This window comes from Lycorma delicatula, chromosome 1, assembly GCF_047948215.1.
Source record: "Lycorma delicatula isolate Av1 chromosome 1, ASM4794821v1, whole genome shotgun sequence".
In the NCBI taxonomy this organism is placed as follows: Eukaryota; Metazoa; Arthropoda; class Insecta; order Hemiptera; family Fulgoridae; genus Lycorma; species Lycorma delicatula.
In genome coordinates, this window is record NC_134455.1 from 386,836,873 (window position 1) to 386,862,759 (window position 25,887).

The 25,887-nt window shown below is 37.4% G+C and overlaps 1 protein-coding gene across 4 annotated transcripts in view; it reads right to left on the reverse strand.

Moving 5' to 3' along the window:
* Window positions 1-310: 310 nt before the first annotated feature.
* LOC142317329 (BTB/POZ domain-containing protein 6-like) overlaps window positions 311-25,887 on the reverse strand; it is a 69,733-nt gene continuing 44,156 nt past the window's right edge. For 3 of the 4 annotated variants that reach the window (XM_075353792.1, XM_075353794.1, XM_075353791.1), the window contains 2 exons: window positions 18,817-18,935; window positions 311-637 (listed from right to left, as the gene is read on the reverse strand). In XM_075353792.1, coding sequence (XP_075209907.1) covers window positions 467-637; window positions 18,817-18,935 — 290 coding nt within the window. In that variant the 3' untranslated portion in view covers window positions 311-466. Of the gene's footprint in view, window positions 638-18,816; window positions 18,936-25,887 lie in introns of those variants that run through there. The other variant, XM_075353793.1, reaches the window with a different exon arrangement.

Below are 25,887 nucleotides of genomic sequence, written 5' to 3' on the forward strand. Positions count from 1 at the left end.
AGATCTGAAGAGATGATCTATATTAATTGATTTATGGAGTTTTTGCCTCATTTTCATGGCTATTTCATCAATCAGAATAAATATCAAGTTTAATTCCATTACATATATAACTTCAACATAAAATACTATATAAATGTAAATGTAATCTCTACAGATAAACAACTATTATGAAGACAAAATATAATTAAATTATTAAAACAAATACTTCATATTAAAAAGAAAAACACAATAAATATCAAACTTTTTGGTGAAGTGCTACTTAATCTAAATTTAACATGGTGGGATGGGTGCAAAAAAGAAATAATAAAAAAGAATATAATTATATTTTACAAAAATAACATACAATATGAAAAAAAATTAGTAATAGAATCTGTCATCTTTTCTGCAATCGTACTCTTCACTACCGTTTATTAATTTTCTTATGAAGAATGGTTTTCACATTCTTTATTAGAATAATGCCATTATATTAATCTTCACCATCACATTCTTCATCATCAGTGCAGTCATATTCTTCACTGCCATTATATTCATCTTCATCATCATATTCTTCATCATCTTTGCAATTGTATTCTTCATTGTTGTTATATTCATCTTCACCATCACATTCTTCATCATTATCGTATGAATTCATCCATATCTGCATAAAAAAGTTAAATAATCAGAAGGCAAAATTAAAATATACAGTAGATCTAGCAGATGTGAGGTTTTTGCATTTACAAACACGCATCAATCTACAAACATGCATTTACTTGTCAAGTTATGTTTATATTCAATATTTTATAATATGTCACAAGTAATGCTTAATAAAAACATTGATTTAATTGTAGCTTTGGTGAGAATTAATTAATTAGTACTGGATATGAAAAATAATCACTACTGAATTACTGATTATTGTTTGTCAGAGCAAACAGTTTAACTGGTATGTTTTGGCAGAAACAATTAAAACTTAATCAAGTCATACTGATGAATACTAAAGCACACAAACATGTCCACCATATCAAATTTTTCAGGAAATGTGAAAAACTAATTTTCTATAAACAGTGGTCATATTAATACTAGCAATTTTTTTTAATGAAAAATAAATAAATAAAGCATCTCATATATATATATATTTCAAATCATAAATTATTTATTAATTATACATTTTACTATAAAATACGGAAATGTTTGGTTTTGCTCAATAAGAATGGGCATATCAATTTTGGCTTGGGTGGTTTTGGGATTTGTTTGACATCGATTGAACATGTAAGATAATACTGAAACTTGTTTTATTTTATTTAATCAAATGTTTTTAAGTATGATTATAAGATAAACAAAGTAGTATTAATGATTAACTGATACGTTTATACATTTCATTAAAAATTATATCCAGTCATCTTTCAAACAGTCACAAAGCTGCTGTTCTTAGTTGTTGTCATCAGATTTTGTTCTTCCATCAATTATATTACCATACCACAACCGCTGATCTTCATTTCTCCAACACTCACCAAACAAATCTGTCAGAAGAATATTAGCATCCTTCTTTGCTACTTTTATGCCATGATGCTATGTTGATGCCTATACAATAAATTGTATATGTTGTAAATAAAAAATGGAACATTTTGCTGGAGTCCAACCACACTTCAATCAATTCATTTAGATCATTTCAGTCAACTGCTCATTTACATCTTGAAATTTGAAACACAGAAATGATTGAACCACAACTGAAGCTTTATTTCCAGTTTTAACTTTCTTAATGTGAATCTTTTTAAGGTACTAATATTATTAAGATTTTTGAAAATACTAGATAATAATTTTGTATTTAATAAATCCCAATCAATCCATTCCCAAATTTTGTTATATTTCCAAATACACTGTAAAAGTTGAGTTGGAGTATTCATAGGGTGTAGACCTACTGTTATTTTGCATTGTGATTTTTGCTACTTAGTTCGGTTATTTGGTGTTTTTTGTTTGGTTTATTGGTTGGTGAATTGTGAACATGCCTGTAAACTTTTGTGAATTTTGAACATGGATTAATACTGCTTTTTTTATTTTTTCTACGGGTCTATATTTCCCATAAGAAATACATTGAAGTTGGTTCTACATAACCTGTTACTTGGTGAATATTATTCTTAATCGATTGGCAAGTTGCTGCAGGAAGAATAAGTCATCATTCTTCTGGTAAACAAGGACTTTGAAAATTTTCCTGAGCTGCTACGTACAGAATTTTTTCGAAGTCCCAAAGTGTTACTAATTTGGGCGGGGAACTTCTTTTACTTATCTACTTATGTAGGTAAGTAGGTAAGTTGGGGGTATGGGTAACTCCTTACCCATATCCCCAATCACAAATCCCTCTTGGATTTACGCGACCCACACCCGACCGCATATTTTACCCCTCACAAATTTTGACCCCGAGGTCGGATTTGTAGGAATACATTCTACCTCCGCCAAACCCCCCCCCTTACACCGTTACACCCGGACCCACCAAAAAATATCGAGTGGGGACTCAAATTCTCAAGAATTTCGCCTTCTTTATCTGGTGAACTCCACTTCCTAGGACGGCTGAGCCTCTTTAGGAAATGGAATTTGAGGCTTCCTTTAGAAGATCTAAGAAGACTGCAAGATCACCCGTCATTACCCCGTCAACTATTGCCGCTGATCTGTCTAAGACTGGTGTGCTAGATTAGGGGCTCTAGGAGAAACGTAAAAAACGAAAAGAGTGCCTAGTAATGATTCGGGCGAAGAGATTGCATCGGAGATTGAAACATTAATTGAGTAGATAAAGGGACTTCAATATCTGTGAAAAAGTCATCCCACGACTAAGAAGACTATTACTCTGTCGGTGAACAAAATCCTTAACCTTGCTGGGATGTTAAGGAAGTTATTCAGGATTTGGAGGTCAAGAAAAATACGTCTGACAAATATACGCAAACAGTGAGAACTGATCTGGATACATTGCAGAGCATGTTAACATCTGGGATCACTGAGGAGTTTAAACAAGTGCTAACTGGGAGATAAAGCCTATGAAAGGGCGTCGGAGGAGAAGTGGCTACCTGGCGAGGAGGATCCTTAACCCAAGATATATATCTTGGGCCTTACTGGAGATAAACGGACCCCCTTTGCAACTCATGTTTGTGGGGTCTGCCCTGGGGCGAGGCTGAAGCTCAACAGGAGTACTTTAGCCCCTGGTTCTGTCATTCGCAGCGTGGGTTTTGTAGAGATACTAGGTGAATAACTCACAGTGGCTGGCGATACTTTTGTTTTGGCAGTGATCGATGAAGGAGAAGACGTTGACAGTCTTCTACTGGGTCTTAATAAGAAGTTAGTTAGTTTGAGGGAATCATGCTAGGTTAGATGTGAAGATGTCCGTTTGAGGCCTACATGAAGGCGAAATATGATGTGCATTTTACTGATACAAATGCCTGCCGAGACATTTACATCGGTGGCATCCCGACCGAAGCCTGGCTGATGACTGTGAGATGTAATCAGTTAGAGGGTCTAAAGACGACCTTCGGTAAAACCCATCAGGGCTCGGAATGGAGGGGGTGGTGTGGCGACCGGTAACGTCACAAAGTGGGCGTCTTCTCCCTACGGGGTTGGGATAAGGAGAATCGTTCGTTGGTTTTCTCTACAACTAAAGGGAAACTAGGGGCAATCGTTAAGAAGACATTGGAGTAATAGGCCAGACGACGGTTGATTGATTGCACGCTGTACCTCACCGGAGAACCGGATGAGTCTGATAGACGTCATCAACCTAGAGCTACCACTGAGGTTGTACGACGGAAAGGAACGACTTATTATATTACGCATGGTTAAAACTTCTGTTGGGGATGCTATGTTTAAGAGTATATTCTCAGTACGCCAAGGATAGGGTAAATATATTGAAGTCCGGCGGGTTGAAGGACACAAGGCGACTGCCAGCCTTAAGGAAAAGATTGCTGCTCAGACTCCTTATGTCAAGTTCATTGATAAAGGACTCTCAACCGGGAAGGCGATAGTACATGTAAAAGATTTGGACGCTGAGGCCACCGAAGAGGAAGTACTGCTGGCCGTGAATAAGAAATTGGGTGGTGACTACTGCGTGGGTTGCTTTACTGAGACTGCATTTGGCAGGACGCAGCATGCGACAGTGATATTGTCGCCTGCTGGCAGCCAAATTGACTGCCGGTTGCTGTATCTTGGTGGGCTGGCAGTTCTGCCGAGTTGATTTGTGGAAGCCTGCTACCCATTGCTAAGTTCCTGACAGTAGTAATAAATGCAATAATTGCGGTGGACAGGGTCCTCAAAGAGCGAACTGATCTGTGCCATCCAGATGTGTTGTATGTGGTGTGGTCGGTCATTGGATTGGGATTAATACAAATGAAAATAATGCTAATTAATGCCAACAGGAGTACCATAGTTCACGATCTTATTTGGAGGTCATCGCTAGACCAAGATGTTAATTTCCTTACCGTGGCTAAACCCGATCTGAGAAGAGTGGTTGCGTTACAGTGGATAGTGGGCATAGATGCGGATGCAGCGATTCTCAATGTGTCGTGCAGATATGCGATATCCCGTATTATTTAGACGTAATGGTAGAACTGGCTGACTTTAGCGTAGTCTCAGGCTACATCTCCCCGAATTCTGAAAATGAGAGGTTTCAGCAATTTATTGATGACTTGGAGGTATGTATACGCAGTTCTAGAAAGCCTGTGGTACTTACTGGAGATTTAAACTCCGAATGTCGAGAGTTAGGCGGTATGAGATCTACTCCGCGAGGCTACATACTTGCTGCTATGTTTAATGCTGCCAGCCTTGAGACGCATAATACTGGATCCTCGCCCACCTTCATTGGCAGGGGGCGAGGTCTCGTCCCCTGCCAATGAATTCGGTTGTCCTCTGATAGGATTGCCCTTTGGATCAAGGACTGGTGGATTTGTGAGGAAGAGTGGGCGAGTGACCATTTGGTTATTATGTCCACGGTGGAGTGTGGAAGGTCGGGAATCCCTGTTCGTAGACAAAGGTAGCGGCCAACAGAACTTCGGGCCAAACGTATTGTGGACAGGGTGGCTTATCGATGGGACTCTGCTCGGGCGATCACAACTGAAGGGCTTATGGAGGTGTTGTGTGATAAGCGCAGTCGAGGCGGACGACCGGAGGGGCCAGCAAAGAGGAGTCCACTGGTGGACTGATGTGATTGCTACGAGGAGAGCAGCTGCAATTGCTGCAAGAAGGAAACTCCAGAGAGCAACGAGGAGAGCTTCTAATGATGTAGACGAGTTACTTGTTACGTACCGACAGGCAAGAAAGTCCCTTTGTGCGGCTATTAAGGAGGCCAAGGCGAAAGCCTGGGCGGTAGCAGATCTGGACGTTAATCCTTGGGGGGTGCATATAAAATTGAACAAGTTTGGTCACCCATCTCCCTCCTATCACGAGAGACAACATTTCGGGTGGTCAAGGAGCTATTCCCTGTAACTGAAGCTCCGTGGAATGATAGCCCCGGAGCACGAGCAAAGATTCTCCATTGAGGAGCTGAGACTGGCGGCCAAGTGAGTTAGTGCAGATAAGAGTCCGGGGATGGACGAGGTCCCTGGATCTCTCGTTAAATTAGTGGTGACAAGACATCTTTGGGTCGTACTGGACGCCTATAATACAGCTTTGGAGAGCTGTCTCTTTCCTTCCTGTTGGAGGGAAGCGCGGTTGATCCTGGTGCCATAGAAGGGTGACAACATGCTTTGGAGAGTTATCTAATATCGTCCGATATGCTTGCTCAGCACCCTGGGAAAGCTGTTGGAGAGACTTATCACTGACAGGCTCTGGTGAGAGATGGAAGCAAAGGGTGGGCTTTCCCCTGATCTGTATGACTTTGTTGGGGGAAGTCCGCAATTGAAGCGTTGAAACGCATAACTGGATCAACTAGAGATCGTAGTAGTGGCACCGGGCGTCGACGGAGGATCCCGTTAGTGGTCTTAGACGTCAGCAACGCCTTTGGTAGTATCCAATGGCCGACGATTATTGATGTACTGAGAGAGAGGAATGTAAGTGGGCATCTTCTTGGCATAATTAACAGCTACCTACATTGAAGGCTTAAAACCTCCACAGAAGATGGTGAGTTGGTTTTTGACGTGTTTAGGAGGGGTTCCGCAGGGTTCGGTTCTCGGCCCACTTCTGTACGACCTCGCTTTTGAGATCTAAGTTTGATGGGGACGTTGAACTTGTTGCATATGCAGATGATTTGGCCCTCCTCGTGGCTGGAAATACTGAAGCAGAAGTTAAGGAAGTAGCCAATAATGCGGTTCGACAAATAAGATGTTGGCTTGAGGCGAGAGGTCTATAGTTGGCGCCTAATAGAAGCTCCGTAGTAGCGCTGGTGGAAGAAGAAGACTGCGAGAAATGCAAATTAATGTTGCTCGGACCAGTATTCCCACGTCGGGATGTGTTAAGCACCTCGTCGTGTGGTTGGAGAGGAGCTGAAGCTAAATCGTCCACCTTCAGCAGACCTTGGCACGTGCTGAGATAGTTGTTGATAATCTCAGTAAGATTATGCGTAACCACAGAGGTCCTCGTGCTTCTAGACGAAGTATAATACTGACGATGGCTTCTTCAATCATATTATATGCCGTCTCTGCGTGGGTAGAGGATCTTGAAAAGAGAAGGAATGTAGATAAAATATCCTCTCTTCAGAGATGTGCTGCGTTGAACATTGCGGCCGCATACCGCACGGTTTCGCGAAATGCTATTGAGGTCATCTCCGGGATTCCACCAGTACAGCTGCGTGCATTGATGCTCCGGCGGATTTATCTTGGTATGACTAAGACCGAAGCTAAGGACTTACTTCTGGCCGAGTGGCAAGAGGCCTGGAACACCTCACCTACTGGTGGATGGACACGTAAATTAATTCCGAGAATAGATGTATGGGTGCAGAGAGGACTGGTTGAGGTAGATTTCTATATCACGCAGCTCCTTTCTGGACACGGTGAGTTTGAAGCCTACCTGCATCGATTTGGCAGGAGAGCGTCTCCTCTGGCAGGTACTGTGATGTTGAAGATACCGTTGAGCACATCATCTACCAATGCCAGCAGTGGGATGTGGTCAGACAAGATGTCAGGTTAAGTTGGGTTTCTCCGGAAGAAACAGTTCCATACACGTTTATAGGAATAACGGAATGGGACAAGGTAGTACACGTAGCAATAAGTATCCTGAAAACTAAAGCGAGAGAAGCTAGAGAATTGGATAGAGCCTTATTTAGAACCCAGATCAGTAAGAGGACTGAATATCACCCAGCAAGGAATCAGAGTTACGTATAAAGGACTTGAGACTCAGGCGAAGAAAATGACCTGAATGTAAAGGGGCGAAGAACAGCCCCCTGTGGAGTCGACGTACATCTGCACTTGTGCCGATGGGCGACGGTGATAAAGCACGGGGACTCTGGACCCCTAGACCTAAAGGCATCTCCTGGGGCCCCGCAATGCTTAACTGCAGGACCGGCCCCGGAAGGGGAGAAACGGTGAGATAGGAGTTTTAGTCGGTAGGATGCTTGTACACATAGGCTCTTAATAACATCTAGCCGAACCCGTGCGAGTCCGACATTCATGTGGGGGTGCGTAATGGCATTTCTCGGACTCATCTATAAAAAAAAGACTGTAAAAGCTGTAGCACTCCCCTGGTGTAATGATTGTCGGTTTGTTTCTTAATCTTTTTTTCAACCCTCCCAAATGCTTTACCACCCAGTTCCTCTGTCCATACATAAAAGAAAGGTTCTCCTTTTAAGTCTGCTTTACATCAATTTTAAAATCCAGTCTGTCTCGCATAATATGCTTGTAGAATAGGAGATTTGGGCAAAGGCTGCAATTACTGCATATCAAAACGAAGCAACTGCAACATGAGATAAGTTTTGCTTCTTCATTTCCAATTTTTACTTGCTGAATAAATCATGTGCACAAATTGCATATGTCAGATGCGGATTTCTACACCCTACCTTGAATTCATTACAGAAATGTTTTTGAAAGACAGACCTAGAAGACTTTAATTGAATGTCAACTGTATCATTATGTACTTTCCATAATTTAGTAATTGTCATTTCACTATTTAAATACACGCAAATAATTAATTTTCTTCTGTTATACTGTTTTTCAGAGCCTTTACAGTTACCAATGAATTTTCTCATCAATTCCATTTCTTTGACCTGACCGATTTGGACTCTGTCCCCTCCTCTACGTTCCTTCCTTATTCCTTTTCTATATTTTACTAACATCTATTATTAAAATGGCATGTTTTAATCAAAGTTAAATGCAGAAAATATATTTTACATACAGTAATGAATTCACCAGATTTTGATGGAAATGAATGAATAACATGGAAAGCCTATAGTTTTTACGTAATCATTTGTACATGGTCTATGCCACTTGATATTTATTATCAATATCCAGCTTGCAATTTTGTTATCTTGAAGAATTTTATTTGGATACTTATATATTTCTTACAAATAATACATAAATAGGTCTTAATTTAAAACAAGAAAACTGTTAGTTTTATGTTTACTTGAATTGAAGAGTTTAAAACCAATAAATGCATTATACCTTTTTCATATATATTTTTTTTCGTTTATAGATTTACTTTTGTTTCATGTCTTTTGAGTGCCTCTTAAAATATGTTTAACAAAATCACTTTCTTCCATCATAGAGACAATTTTTTTTTTTTTGTCTTCAGTCATTTGACTGGTTTGATGCAGCTCTCCAAGAATCCCTATCTAGTGCTAGTCGTTTTATTTCGGTATACCCCCTACATCCTACATCCCTAACAATTTGTTTTACATATTCCAAACGTGGCCTGCCTACACAATTTTTTCCTTCTACCTGTCCTTCCAATATTAAAGCGACTATTCCAGGATGCCTTAGTATGTGGCCTATAAATCTGTCTCTTCTATTAACTATATTTTTCCAAATGCTTCTTTCTTCATCTATTTACCGCAGTACCTGTTCATTTGTCACTTTATCCATCCATCTGATTTTTAACATTCTCCTATAGCACCGCATTTCAAAAGCTTCTAATCTTTTCTTCTCAGATACTCCGATTGTCCAAGTTTCACTTCTATATAAAGCGACACCCCAAATATATACTTTCAAAAATCTTTTTCTGACATTTAAATTAATTTTTGATGTAAACAAATTATATTTCTGATTGAAGACTCGTTTCACTTGTGGTATTCGGCATTTAATATCGCTCCTGCTTCATCCATCTTTAGTAATTCTACTTCCCAAATTACAAAATTCTTCTACCTCCATAATCATTTCTCCTCCTAATTTCACATTCAGTGGTCCATCTTTGTTATTTCTACTACATTTCATTACTTTTGTTTGTACTTGTTTATTTTCATGCAATAGTTCTTGCGTAGGACTTCATCTATGCCGGTCATTGTTTCTTCTAAATCCTTTTTACTCTCGACTAGAATTACTATATCATCAGCAAATCGTAGCATCTTTATCTTTTCACCTTGTACTGTTACTCCGAATCTAAATTGTTCTTTAACATCATTAACTGCTAGTTCCATGTAAAGATTAAAAATTAACGGAGATAGGGAACATCCTTGTCAGACTCCCTTTCTTATTACGGCTTCTTTCTTATGTTCGTCAATTATTACTGTTGCTGTTTGGTTCCTGTACATGTTAGCAATTGTTCTTCTATCTCTGTATTTGAACCCTCATTTTTTTAAAATGCTGAACATTTTATTCCAGTCTACGTTATCGAATGCCTTTCTAGGTCTATAAACGCCAAGTATGTCGGTTTGTTTTTCTTTAATCTTCCTTCTACTATTAATCTGAGGCCTAAAATTGCTTCCCTTGTCCCTATACTTTTCCTGAAACCAAATTGGTCTTCTCCTAACACTTCTTCCACTCTCCTCTCAATTCTTCTGTATAGAATTCTAGTTAAGATTTTAATGCACGACTAGTTAAACTAATTGTTCTGTATTCTTCACATTTATCTGCCCCTGCTTTCTTTGGTATCATGACTATAACACTTTTTTTGAAGTCTGACGGAAATTCCCCTTTTTCATAAATATTACACACCAGACAAATTTAAAAACTTAAAACAATGCCACAAACAGTTTAATAATTAAAGAGAATGATTACCAGACACGTTTTGGTTCGGTCAGGTGACCTCATATTTGCTTCCTATTGGTTGTTTGGAGATGCTAGCTTTTTGCTTGGACTTACGTGATGGACAGGTTGGAGTTTAATTGAACAATCAAATTTCTTATTACAATATACAAGGAATTATTGAGGGATGCATTGTAAGGGAAATAATATTAAACTAAATAATATTAAAATTAAGTCTCTTTCACAAAATAGTATTAAAGTATCATAATTTACTTAAGTATTCGTAAAATAGTATTAAAGTATAAAATATTAAAATTTAATTTCCTTTATATTGGTTTTTCTTTGTAGTTTGCCATTTATTACGTTATTTTTAAATGATCTAAGTAATCCTTAGAACAAATATTACATATAATTGCATAAATTATTAAATTTATTGCTAACAGCCTAAGCGATTAACAGAAGTTTCTGCAACATTAGGATTAGAAATTGTAGTCATTGCAGCTCCAATAACGTAGTATCCGGAGACTGTAGTTGTAGATCTCTCGAATCAGAAAATAAAGTATATAGCAAGTGTGAATATAAAATAGCTTCAATTTGTGTGAATATGGTAGATAATTCCTCAAAATTAAAAACAGTTTGTCCTACAACACGATGGTGATATTTAACACTCTACTTAGTTTTCACATTAACCAGTGACGTGTGGGGATAAAGGAGGGAAAAATGACCAATCTATTCCTTGCGAAGTAGTGAAGGTCTGAATATTGTGTTGTAATTTCCTTGAATTAAATTTAAAAATAATTCATGTAAAATATTATTGGTCGCCTTAAAATTTGTTCCAAATAATCGGAAAACATTTGTTTTGCAATACTCGTAGGTGAAATAAATCGGGTCAGTGCGGCGATGAAAGTGTCCGCAGTTAAATCCAAAACTAATTCTAAATGTATATCCTTAGTTGAAAGGCATATAAATAAACATATACAAGACTTTTATGTTGTTATTGATCTCTGCCCGCCTTGACAAATCACCAATGGGCCAACATAGTCGACAGCGCATAAACAGAATGGTTTAGAAACAGTTCGAACAGCTGGTAATTTACCAAGTTGTTGGTTTAACCTTTTGGCACTAAAAAGAAAACATTTTAAACACCGCTAAGTAATGGATCGTACAATATTCTCCAATATCTTTCACGCTAAGAATTTGTGAACTAATTGAATACCTACATGTAGGTGACGTGAATGTTCGCTTCCGGTTATTAATTTCGTTAGGTTTACGCTTGGATGTAGGAGATAACTTAATGTTTGTTGTTTATGATATCTAGGAGTTTTAAAGGCGACCAGATACACGAAGCATGTCAGAAGAGTCTATAAATGGATTGAAAGAGAATAATTTACTTTTTTTATTTCTTTTGATGATCATTTTGTATGTCATTGATTTCTAACCTAAAATATTTCAATTGTGAAAGTCGTATGAAAACATTAAATGTAACATTTATCTTTTTAGAAGTTAGTGCCAATTATTCTTTCACAGGAGAGTTAGTTTTAACATTATGAATAAATCTTAATTCAATAACTAAAGGTACGGTTTAATTTAGAGGGTGACGAAAAGTTTCCGTTAATGCCTTTAGACAACGAACTATTAAACAAGAATTGATAATTTTTTTTTGTTTTTCAAAATCCTAATTATTTAGTAGAATAAATTTCATTATTCAAGAAGTTATTGTTAGTACAGTATTGTTTGTTAAAGTATTGCATGTTGACATACAGGTCCGTGCCAGGTTCGAATTAATTTAGAGAATGACGAAAAATGTTTCTCCTTTTCCAGGGTGTAGTTGAACTCATCTAAGACCTTGAACTGGTCCGCGTCAACCATAATTCGGACCACCTCAATCGCAAGACCGTCAGGCCCAGGAATTTTCCCGGTCTTCATCTTCTGGGTAGCGGCAAGCAGTTCCTACAAGGAGAACTGAGGGTTGTTGTCAGCGATAACTCCTCTCTTCTAGTGACTGAGGCTGCGAAATAGGATGGAGGCCAGTCTGCAAGGATGGGAGCTCTCCATCTGCTTTAGTTTGATTAGTTTAGGCCAGATGACGTTAGAAGAACCCACTGGGTTAGTCTAAAGGTTAACTGGTCATCGCAAATCAACTGATTTTGAAGTCGAGAGTTCTAAGGTTCAAATCGTAGTAAAGGCAGTTAAATAGTAAGATGATCCATAAATAGTAATAATGTTAACAGACTTGAACTTAAAAAAGTATATAGATCTCTCCGTTATGATAACTGTAACGGATTTGAATACTAGATCGTAGATACCGATGTTATTTGGTGGGTGGGTTTCAATTAACCACACCTTTCAGGAACGGTTGACCTGAGACTGTACAAGACTACACTTTATTTACATTCATAAATATCACCCTCCTTCATCCTCTGTACGGTGGTTCAGGAGGATAAACCGAAAAAGAAAAGAAAGATGTGGTTAGATTAGACCACTCTGAGTTAGCCCCAGACGCGGATGTATGTGTTCGTCGGTACTTATGGGCTTGTCTGTGTTGCCGAACCCTTTCTGACAGGCGATCCTGCGATTCCCACCGAAGACTGTGTTGTGCTTATGGAGGGTCCTTGCTTCGCTTGTTGTTGAGGGGAAGGGGTTTTAGTCGGTGAGAGCCCGACATTACCATCTGTTACGGTGGATGGTGTCTGTTAGAGATTTTCTCTCCACCGACGTAAAAAATATCTTTAGATAATGTAAAAATATTCAACTCTACTTTACTAGTAATGTAATTTTTACAGTTTTCAAAATTACAGTCTAATGGTAGAATAAATTCATTACACAAGAAGTTATTGTTATTACTACAAAGTGTTGTTTGTTGACATAACCAAGCAGGTCCGTGCTACTGTAAATTAAGTTTTTGCAGCCTTTCACGAAAACAACCTCGAGAGAGAATATCAGCAGGATTGCGTCAAAGAATTAATGTGATGCCATCTGACATTACAATTAAACGGTTTTATTTCTGAAAATCGATTGGCAATATATACTTTCCAACTTTAGGATACATCCTGAATCCAATGAAAAGCTATCATAGAATCTATGTAAAAATGGATTTCATATTTGAGTATTTAAGGATGTAATTACTTGATTAGAAAAACGGGTTATTAACAAACAAACGCATAATTCGAATCTTGAGAGTGAATTTTGTTCGGGTAGTGATACAATTTATTTTGAATATAGAAGGTTGGATGAAATTTCTTCTATAGAATAAGTAATTTTGACATAACCCTTTAGTGATGCGTCAGCAAAGTCATCTATTTGAAAAGAAGTGATAATTTTCTTAATTGCTCTATAAATAGTAATGATGTTAACAGAACTGAACGTAAGAGAGTATATAGATCTCTCTGCTATGATAATAAACTATCAGATAAGATGCCATCGCAGTGATATTTAACTGGCTGATTGTGAATTTGAAAAACGTAAAGATATTCAACTCTCGTTTACTACTACATTATCTAAAGACATTGCTGAAGACTATTCGTCATTCTCTAAATTAATTAGAAACTTTACTTATTGTTTTAAGATTTATTCTTAATGTTAAAAGCTCCTCTCTAAAAAGAAAGTTGGCACATTAACTACTAAGTTATTAAATGAGCAACTTAATATTTTCCAGAACAGAGCCTTAATTGTATGCACTGGTGTTTTTAAAACAACCTCCTACGAGGCTACTATCGTATTGGGAAAGGCTCTCCCCATCGATTAAGTGGTGAAATTTCGGACAGCCATGTGGAAATTGCGAAGAGGTTGGGATGCGGTTTCGAGCCGGGCCAGTACCGGAGCGGAAGATTGATCACAATGCACCGGATCTAAATTTCATTAGTTGCCCATCTCCCGCCTGCGGAAGAGGCTATGGAGCCTCGCGATGTATGCATGGCAGCTGGAATGGCACACCACGACTAAGGGAAGATCCTTGTATAAATCTATTCAGGATCTGGGGAAATAGTATGTCTTGAGCTCGTTTTTAAGGGCAAAGGGTGCCCAGGCGTTCACCAATCATGTTAATTTGAACCAATATCTGTTTCGGTTCCGCCTGGTAGCTGATGAGCTGTGTGTCTGCGGGGAGATCCAGTCAAATGTACACCTGATATTTCACTGCCCTGCTCATTGGGGACCAGAGACCGTACCATTCTGGAACTTAGAGGTCAAGGGGAAAATTGGCTACTCACAAGTGGCGAGTCAATGCGGCGTTAGTCGCATTGTCGGACCGTGCGGGAGTCCTTAATGTGGTTGCTTTTTTTCAATCGACATCAGTAGTTTACCTAAGGGAAAAGACTCCTACCGCACTGCTGTGGAATGATAATCTAAAGATATATATGGCTGACCACCAGCCAATTAAGGTTCCAAGCGCTTTAGTATTGTGGATAGGTACTTGCTGGCATTCAGCGACCTATCCGTGGTAGCGAATTGCTGTCTCAACGAAATAAATTTTAATTTATGGATGTCATATATATTTTTATTAGTTGACAGGGTGCTCCTACCCATTTTAGAAAAATATATGAAAAGGGAGCGGTTGAGACACGTAAGCCGGTGGTGTATGGCACTGCGCTTAGTCCGCTCACGCTATTAGGTAAGCTCTAGAAGTTTTTAAGGATACTGGTTGCTAACCTGTTCGAGGCTCAGTAGCCGTTTCTGGCACTGATATTTGGTCGTATGCTTTAGGACGACCGAATGACGTGGTGGCAGGGGAACTGCCAAAAAACTATCCAAGCTGGAAGTATCCCGACACCAGTAAAACATGGAGCGTACTCTTCGTGCCTTACACGACGGTGAATTGCTCGTCAGAAAACTGAGGAATCCAGAAAACACCCAAAGAAACCGAGCCAACTACGATCACAGTTATTCATTCCCTACGAGAATGAATAACATCAACCCCATGGAAGCCGATCACCCTATCCCTGACCGTGTACGGCTCCTGGACCAAGAGGACCTAGAGGTTATACTCCTCAAGACCCTCATGGCTTCATTGGTGGCCGCCCGGGAATGATGCAGATTTAACTGCCCCAGGCGCAAGCGTTCAACAAGGTGATGACCGTCCTCGAAAGCTTCCCTCAATTCAGGCGTCGCCATACGCCGTATTATTTACGATCTTCGCCAGGGCTATGTCATGCAACCTGGATTGCTTGCCCCCGACCCAGTGTCCGACATCAAAACCTTTCATCGAAGCACAAGGAGTGCACTGCAGGCGCGGTCTTACTTGGGAAATTAACTGCTTTGTGCCCAGCAAGGGCGCAATCACCACACATCTCTGAGTGCGCTCTGTAGTGGAGAGAGGTGAGACCAAAGCCTTGACACTTAAAGCACCGGGGTACTTCTGAATGGTCAATCACCTTACATCCTCCTCAGGAACAACCGATCATCGGCCACAAAGACCTACCGGATGTTGGGCAAGGTCACCTTGTGGCTCTTTGAGGCCTCTTTCCGCCTCAACCGCCGGACCATCCTGGTCCTCTCGAGGAATTCTTTAATAGTCATATCCAACGCTGGATTTTGACTGTGTACAGCCTTGAGGATTTTGGACTTCTCTGCCCTCTTGCCTTTGGCAAATTGTACACCAGTACTTGTGGTCTCCGCTCGGCCAGCAACTAAGCCTTCAGCCCGTTATTTTTCAGAACATCGGCCTCCAGCAGCCACTTCGCCTGCTGTTCATTAACGACCTCCAGGTCCATTCCATGGTTCCTTGTTTTCGTAACCCGGAAGATTTGGAATATTTCTCTTCGCGGGTCCAGGAGCTCTTTCAGGGGTCAGCTCCATCATCCCAGACCAAGCCCCCGGACTATGCGTTACTGGAACCACGTTAACTGTGGCCCGCTTAATTTTGGTAGCCTGCGCCTGGACTGGCGGCGGGGAACTAACCCGCTTAGGACCAGGTGCGGCTGTTATCGCAGCGAAGGAGTTAGGCTTTTTTTTACCTTCTCACTACACTAATGAAGTGCCCTCCCCGTTCCCGGTTTGAAGTCCTTGATTCCTTCCACCACCTTGTCCACCTTGCCCGGCAGCCAATCAACGACTGAGTCTAAGGCACGGTTAGCGCCTTACCCTCACAGACCCTCACAGTTTAATGTCAGCTCAGCAACCATCGAGCTACACAGACAGATACGAGTAGACAAGCTGTTAAAACTCGACCGAAATAGAGATTTTTTTTGAGGAGATTTTGCCTCTAAACTGTTGGATCCGGAGTTCACCTTCACAGACTTCCCCCCGGAGACCTCCCGCTCAGGGCAGATCACCTCACCGCTGTCATCAGCCACCCTCGACTTCGCAAGGGTACGTTCTTCCGACTTCCTCGCCACCGTGTTCTCCTCACGCAGTTCCAGCTACCGCCTTCACTGCACAACTCGAAACAGAGGCTACCGCAGGTTTTACGTGCCACCTGATCGCGAGGGGGTAGGGGTTCCCCTCGCGCAGTACACCCAGCCGGAGACCACGGCCTCGGCGGCGACCTGCCGATCGACCTTCGCGGTGCGAAGTAGTTAACATCCACCCCGAGACCTTCCAAATCATCCAGGCTATACCCCCTCGGATTGCTGCTCCATGCCGCTAAAAGAAGAAAAACTACACCAGTTGCAACTCCAAGCGCAACCTTTGCAGCTTGTAAGATCCTACCACCTAACACAAGACCAGGCGAGCGTCCGCAAATGTAATCTGAGCAAGTATCTCTGTTCTTACACAACCCCCCTCAAACTGTAAAAGCTAAAACGCTCCTAATATATGACCACCGGCGAGGTCGGAGCGAAATCACTTCCCGAACCTGCCAGAGGACCTGAAATTTCCTTGTCTTCACGAACACGAAGATAAGGACACCGACACACAAAGGAAACGTCCTTATTTAGCTGACGGTTTCCTGCAACACACTACGCTGCTGTTTCGTGTACACTCCGCAGCAACGCAGGTTTACTAACTGCCACCGATCGTTGTACAGCTCCGACAACGTGTATGTAGACCACTGTTCTTGCAGAAATCGCATCGGTTTTGCAAAGCAAGTTTACAATACGGGGCCAGTGACCGAATCGATTCTCATAGGGAGGGAGAAGAGATTCTCATAGGGAGCGATTCTAAGGGTGTCTGTAACAACCAGGCATCTGTTAGGCATGAGTCACAATTCATTTGCGGGTTCTCCAATCTTAGAATCATCTGACAACAAGTCGTCAAGCAGTCTACGTAAGATTTCAGTTATATCTGATACCACACCATGCCAGGTTGAGAGAGCATTCAGTAGAATGGCCTTTTTCCGTTTGTGTTCCAAAATCCTATACACTACATCCCATGGATCTTTGTTCCTTTGCTTCGATACAAAAGAACATCAAGAGTACCTCTTAGCCATCCTAACCAAGTGAAAGTAGTAAACCCTACGCTCGCTATAACTAATCATCAGTACTGCCCATCATTCGGAATCCCCCTCTCCTCTCTGAGTGGCCCTTTGCAAACGACAGACAGCCTGCTTCAATATTGAAATTTCTCTGTTATACCGTGTTGTAACGTTTTCTGACCAAGATACTGGGAAATCAAACTCTCAGAGGCTTCAATAAAGGTCGCAGACAACCTCTCCCCGAGGGCCTCCAACTGTACAACATCCAGATTCCTTTCCAAGGTGCAGAGCCTGGCCAAAAGCGAATCCACAAACTTTTTCCAGTTTGTATGCCTGTGCAGTAAATAACCCTGTTGAACTGGATGATTACATCGGTAAAATCACTCAAGCTTCAAAGAACCTCAAAAACAATTAATCAATGATCACTTGAGAAATCGTCAACCACCTCCCAGCCACAATCATTGGCAGGAAGAAACCTGCTAATGGTGACTCGATGTTAGTTCTGCCAAAGAACTGACAACCATTCACCATACCAGCATTTGTGAACAGCCCTCCTGACAAAATGCAAAATATACTGGGCAATGAAGTCTTCAATCAACTCACCACCATCATCAGTGAGACTGCTATGCCCCAAACAGGACTTAGTATTCATATCTGCACCAATAATGATCAGACTTGAACCAGAGAATCTCAGGACTTGTCCCAGAGCTCAAGATGACGATTAGCAGGGTCTCTATACTGAAAATATGAACTTGCAACATACAAATGCAAGGCCTGAACATCCATCAGAACAACCACATGATGATTATCTGACTGCTGTTTCATAAAGGCACAATCAAGCTCTCGTCTACACAGAACAGTGGACATGCTATCAGAACTAAAAACCTATGTGGCTATCAGAGATAAAACCTCTTCCTCTTCTTTTGTTAGTGCTACGAGACTTGGTTACAATAAAAAGGAAATGTGTGAGGCCATAGTGATGTCTGATTTTTTTGCTGTTTTGTATAATTACTCTATAATCTTTAAAATAAAATCTTGCACTTCATTCAATTTACCGCTGATTTCTACTTTTATTTACCCTGTTCCTCATTAAACAGTTTCTTCCATGTTACTCATATTCCGACTTATATAAAATAAATGGTATAATAATGTAATAAGATTTATAATATAATACGTTCTTTGTGTTCACACACACACACACACACACACACACACACACACACACACACACACACACACACACACACACACACACACACACACACAGACAGACAGACACACACACACACACACACACACAGAGAGAGAGAGAGAGAGAGAGAGAGAGAGAGAGAGAGAGAGAGAGAGAGAGCAATTATATACAGTTCATAACCATTCACACTGTTATAAAATACAGTAATGAAATCTACATACCTCAATTCTAGGGAGATACTTATCCTTCAGATAACTAATATTATCTTGACTTAATAGTTCTTTCCTTGCTATTTTAAATATTTTACAATAACCTATAGGAGGGAACTCAACTCCACATTCTGGAAAGCAAATAAAAGAATTAGAAAAAAGTAGCACTAAAGTAATATCAGGGTATTAAGATATACAGAATTTTCAAAATATAATATGACTGAATCATTGAAAACACTTAAAACTTATTATATGTTATCCAATATGTTTAATATCATGTTTAACAAGTTTACCTAGAAAAGAAGGAATTTTGTCTCTGGAAAAGAATTCAAACAGGTAGATCATTCCATATATCTTGGTAAATTGATGAAGGTGATACAATCAAAGAAGCTAAATTACAGGTTAATCTTGGTGGCAGGTATTCAGAAGAGTTAACATCAATTTCAAGAACAAACTACCCATTTGCCTTAAAAAGAAAGTTTTCGATCAATACATCCTGCCAGTTCTTATCTATTGAACTGAAACTTAGACATTAACCAAACTGTCATTGCAGAAGCTTCAGATAGCACAAAGAAATATGGAATGACGGATGCTTTGAATTACCAGGTAGGATAGACAAACCTGTGAATGGATCAGAGAAGAGAGGAAAGTGCATGATATCATCACGAGAGTCAAAGAATTAAAATGGTGGTGCACAGGCCATGTAGGAAGAGGACTGTCATCTCTCATGTATGAGAGATGGACTAAATTGGCACTTCAGTGGATACTACAGGATGTTAAACACTCACAAAAATGACCAAAGGCTCATTGGATTTATATTATAAAGTAGATTGCACGATCACACAAGACCAAATCAGTAGGAAACTTGCAGAAGGGGTCTTCATCCTGCACTGGATCAACAAAGACTGAAATGATGTAATATCCATCATATTAAACATTTTTCAAATTGTAAATGTAATGTAATTGCAAATGTGATGTAAATAATTTTACATCTGATTAAACATTCATTTACATGTGGTAAAACGTACACTTTGTTATATAATCACCAGTATTTTGACTTTGGCTGACATCAGAAAGGGCAAGTGCTATAGAGTAATAGAGTACAGTTACATTAGATTAATAAATAACCTTAATTCCACTCTCAATTGATTGCAATGTAAATATTTTTTTTTAGGTTTTACAACAGAATAAAACCACTAAGAAGTTGATTTCACTTTTCTTCATTACTGTTTCATTCTCAGTGGCATTATTTAAATCAAAATATTAAATTTTCTGAAATTAAAATCTCATAGTATTGATTTTTTTTACATTTAAATAATTTTCATTAAAGATTAGATTATTTCACTATGAATAACACAATGACTTATAATATCAACTTAGCTAACTAAAGTTATTACAAACTAAGAATATTTGAACTACATGAGGCACCACACTGCTTCATCTCCTTTTTGTAAAGTTAATATAATTTATTTATAAATAATAATAGACTAAGCATTGATATTTGAGGTAACCAAAATTTAAATCTGGTAACAATTGATTTAAATTAGCTATGTTTTAGCAAGTTAGTGTAGCAAGGTCACAAGGTCAACTGAAATAATTTTAAGTAATTTATTGAAAATGTTTTATATGTAAAATAATTTGCTTTAGTTTGTCATTTTGGAAATCTTTGATTTAAATTTAAATGTTTAATTTAACATTTAGATTTAAATTAGGTTCACCAGGTTTTAGAATTCCTTCTTTATAGAAATAAAATTTTATTAAATTCTATTCATTTTCGTTAATACTGTAATTCAAAATTTTATTTCAAAGATATATATCCAAATTTATACAGTCAAACACTTTATCTAACCCTAAAAGCATATTAACCAGAATCTTGATTTTTCCAGTCCATTTATTCGTTGATTTATTATACTGTTGATGAACTTTGCTGCTGCTGATAATATTAACCTTTTTTTATTGGCTATAACAAATTAACAATTTGATTTTGAATAATTCTTCAGAAGTTTTGAAATGATCGATAGCAAGAATAGATGAAGGCCTATGATTATGAATACCAGGTTTATATTTTACTTATTAAGCAATTTTCAGCTGGGGAAAATAGTTTGAAATTTAGTCTGACTCTGAACAAAAGTTTAAAATGGAATGTACACATTATCTTTTACTAAAATGAATTTTATGCCAACAAAACATATTGCATTTAAGAACTTTAGCACTTGAACAATAGATATTATTTCCTATTACCACACAAGAGAATATGTAAAGTATCTAGGTATTATGCATAAATTGAAGAACAGTTTATTGTAATTAATACACTTTCATATTCAGTATTCAGTATTTATTTTAGAATATCACCAAACCAAAATGTTAGATTACAGAAGAAATTCATTAAAAACATAAGAATATAAAAACAGGACACTTTATATAAAATGGCTAATAAGTAGTTTGTACCTTGAACAAGAAATGAAAGTTTGAGTAGGAAATGGCTTAACAGAGAAAGGCAACATTGGAAGAGGTGTTAGACAGGGATGCTGTCTTTTCAGGATGCCCTCTTAAAACATTTACCTTGAGGAGATCATAGAAAATTGTATGATAGAAAAGGGAGGTGTATTATTTGTTGGAAAGAGAGTAGAGTGCATCAGATTTACTGTTGACAAGGTATTCCTAACAGAAAATATCAAGTCACTTACAGAAATGCTGATGAACTTTGATAGAGTATGTAAGGACTTTGGCAGAAAAATCAATAATAAGAAAACTAATGTATGATGGTTGACAAGGATATGAAAAATGGTATAATTAACCTATAAAGGAAAATAAATTGAAGATGTGGAGTCCTTTAAATATCTTGCAAGCATTATCTGTGATGGTATGAAATGCACAAATGAAATAAAAGCTACAACTGCAATGGCAAAAGAAGGTTTTATAGAAAGAGAAGCTTGTTATATAGTAAGCTTGAAATGACTTGCCAAATGTTTTGTATGGATTATAGTATTATATGAGGCGAAGACATGGACTTTACACAAGAACAATGAGAAAAGATTGGAAGCTTTTGAAATGTGGAGGAGGATGGAAATTGAATAGACAGAATTAGTAATAATGAGGTGTTACTAATAAACAACACAAAAAAACACTTAAAAGAGAGAGTGGAAGAGAGAGAGAGAGAGATAGAGTGGGGGAGAATAGATTACTACTGCAGACTTTGAGGGATAGAAAAAAAAACAGGGTTGAACATGTGTTACCAAAGGACTTTTTGTTAAAAGTTGCCTTAGAAGATACAGTGAATGGTAAGCGAGGGAGAGAAAGGTGAAGATGGAAAGTGCTTGATAATATTAAGGTAGAAAGAAGTTATGTTCATATAAAAAGGTTAGCTGGAAATAGAAAGGAATGGAAGCCAATGATATGCTAGGACCTGCTAAATACCATAGCACTGATACTAGTACTGTACATACACTTTTAAAGAACTATTAACAATTGTAACTTCATTATTTTGAAGCAATAAAACTACTATTAAACTATTAAAATATCTAAATATAGTTAACAGGAAATTTAATTAATAATAGGAGACCTTGTAACTGGCGCTTTAATGTCCTGAATAAAAATTTTCTCTTGCGTTTCCTTTTCAGATTTTCCCCTGAACTTTCATTGACATACAACAAGAGATTTTATCTCTAAATAAGTTTTTACAACGAATACACATTCTTCAACAGTTTACTGCATTTTAACAAACAACAACACATGATTATGCAAATTTGTTCAAAAGCCAATGGTCAATAGAGACTGGTAATACTCAAATGTGCAGGCAGCAAACAGTCCTCACCACTTCACCTTCAATCATACCAATATCTTCCACATTATTTTACGTATCTGACACCAAGATATGCATTTTAACAAAAATATGCATTTAGTGTAAACTACTGAGTAGGCCTCTTTTAAGTTGAACACTCTGTATAACAGGATAGGATATACTCTATGGACAGGATATACCACTCTGTATAACAGTATATGAATAGTCAGTCATAGCCTCCATATTTATAGTCACGGAGCTTGCATGTCTGTTGATCCTGAAAGCTATGCTAGTAGTGGTGTCATTCATGACGTGGTTTCCCAATCAGACCGGTTCTAAGGTTCAGAGGCAGATTAAGAGGAAGTTTTACTAAAACATTATACAAATACTACAAGATACAAGTATACGAGAACAAGTACTAAAACATTATTTTTAATGTTAAAGCTTCAGAGTAGTGTATGTGGCCATTTTAAGGTTGACTGATGTGTACGTGAAAAAGAATACCACCACCGTATGTATTTTCAAGATTTAGAATTGTGGTGCAGTCTTCTGTTAAATGTTCCAGAGATGAAGTTGTTTTCAATTAAATTTTTGGAGGAACCGGTGTGAGAAGTTCTGGTAAATACCTGTTAAAAAGGAGTCATCAAAAAATTAAAAGAAAGCATGAAGAGGTTCATGAAATGTAAGGACACATATGTAAGCAGGCTAGTTTGAAGTTTAAAAAGAGGATGAAAATAAACAGAATGAATGTAATTAAAGTAACTGAAATCAGATGGGAGGAAATAATTGAATATAATAGTAATGATTTACAATTACTATTCAAGAAACACATTAACATTCATTATGATTAATATGAAAGAAATTGAAAAATATGTATTAACAATGATTTTTTAAAGAAGGATAATTAATGTCAGGGTAGAAATATTCCAAAGGATCTTTTTTAGTGTATGTGTACATGCTGACTAACGAGTATTATGATAATGTAGTTGTAGTATGAACAAATAGAGAAGTTTATGGAGGAGAAAATTAGGAATAACTACTTTATAGTTATGTATTAAGACGTAATGCTGTGGTAACAGCATTACGGGGAATAAAGAAAGATCAAGAAGTGGGAATGATAGTAAATGAAAGGCAATAAAATAAAAGTTATTCAGTTTTATGAGAAGAGTAATGTGTTCATTACAAATACTTCATTAAAATAACCATAAGAGAAAACTTTGCACATGAAAATCACCAGGAAACGAAAACATATTGAATTGACTTTTTACTTGTAATTACTGAACAATAATTCAGAAATACAAAAAAAAAAAAATTAATTGCATCTGTAAGCAAAAACATTGAAAAAATGGGAAAAGATAGATCAACATAAAGATAGATGGGGATAATTATATAAGGCAGCATGCAAATGAATTTTGGGTGATTTCTGGATGATGCTATAAAAACAGCAAAAGAGCTGTAGAATAAATAATTGGGTCCGTTAAGAAAAGAAGAGTAATAAAGTCATAGGTTATTAGAGATCAGGGAAATTGAAGTCAGAATGTAATATAAGAATAGAAAAGAAAATATAAAATATAAGATTAAAAAAAAAAAACTTAAAGATTGTAAGTAAGAGGCTACAAGAAAATTGACTCATGAATTCAGAAGAATAAAAAAAAAACAAAGGTGAACTGGCTTGCCGACAAATGTTCAAATATAGAAGATATCAACAGGAAAAAATTATATACTGTATAAAGAAATGAAACAGTTGTTCACTGCAACTACCATTACCCATGTAAAGGTAAATGGTAATAGAGTACAAGCGCCAAAGAAATTACCAGTAGAGAGAGCAAAGTATTATATGAGGTGAAAGAGTTTAAAAATAAATTGAAGTGTGTGTAGGAAATAAAACAATCCAACATACAGTCCAATGATGTTTCCATAGATGTAAAAATAAAATGGATGAGAATAAAGTAGAAAGTAGACAAAAAACCAATGTTATATAATCAATAAAGTATATGAAAAAGAGCAGGAAACAGAAGAAATAAATCTCATAATATTAAAAAAGATTATAAAAGATGGTAAAATTGTGTAATGTGATTTAGAGCAGCAGTGTATGGCCATAAGACATTTACAGAACAATCATATTCCATTCTCCAACAAGCATGAATAACTACTACACAACATAAAGAACAATTAGGATTATACATTTAGCAAAAATTCTTTTGATATTTCTGAACAGTAAACTGCGAAAAATGGAGGAAATTGTTACACATAAATAATATGGATTTAGAATTGTGTAGTATGTAGAAATAAATAAATGAAAAAAGAGTTAAAATAAAAAGTAACTGTATGTTTTATAAATATGGAAGAAGTATCCTCTTGTCAAAAAAATAAATAAATGGAAATATTAAAAACCAAAAGTTAAATTTGAAAGACAGAAGATAAATTTAAGAACTGTATCTGTATTAGGAAACAGTTTAGAAAAGAGAATTATGAAAACAAAGTTAGGAAACAAAATGGGAAGTCAACTTGAAAAAAAAAATATATTTTATGGTGTGTTTGGAATATCTTTCTTATGTATGTGGACATGGGCTCAGAAAAAAAGAAGACTAGAGGGAATTTGAAATGTAGCATTGAGGAAATAGGAGAAAATTAATTGTAAAAATAAAATGAAAGTTAAAAAGTAATGAGAAATGTGAACTAGAATAGAAGCCTAATCTGGGAAACTAGAATTATAATCATAATCATAATTTGGAAACTAGAATTAATAGAATATATAACAATAATAAAGGCCAGAAAACAATAAAATGATAGAAAACTCTAAAAAGAAATGAGAGCTGTCAAGATGTCAAAAGCTTAGCTGGCAAAAGAAAAGATTGGAGAAAGATATGATGCAAGGGATGTGTTTCTTATAGTGCTAAGATAAAGTATTTTTTAACTGTTTAACTGAGAACTGTTTGTAATTCCTCAAATAACTTTTGCTTCAGTTTAATATCTACCAGTAAGTTTAGGATTAGATTTAAACTTTTGAATCACACCCTACACTCAATATTAAATCATCAGAGGATGATATTAAAATATTATGAAGCTTACTAGTAATGTATATTTTTTATAAGTTGTTCTAGGATTATACAGCTAGGAGTAAACACACATTCAAATCATTATCAGCCCAAATGTATAATTTATAATATGGTATCTGAGAAACATTTAGATAGCTTAGCTAGAAACTTTTACAAAACCACAAGTACTCATCCAACATGACTGCTGGAAGTAAGTCTTTAAAGTTAATTTTTAAATCTACAAAAAAAAATTATACAGTTTTT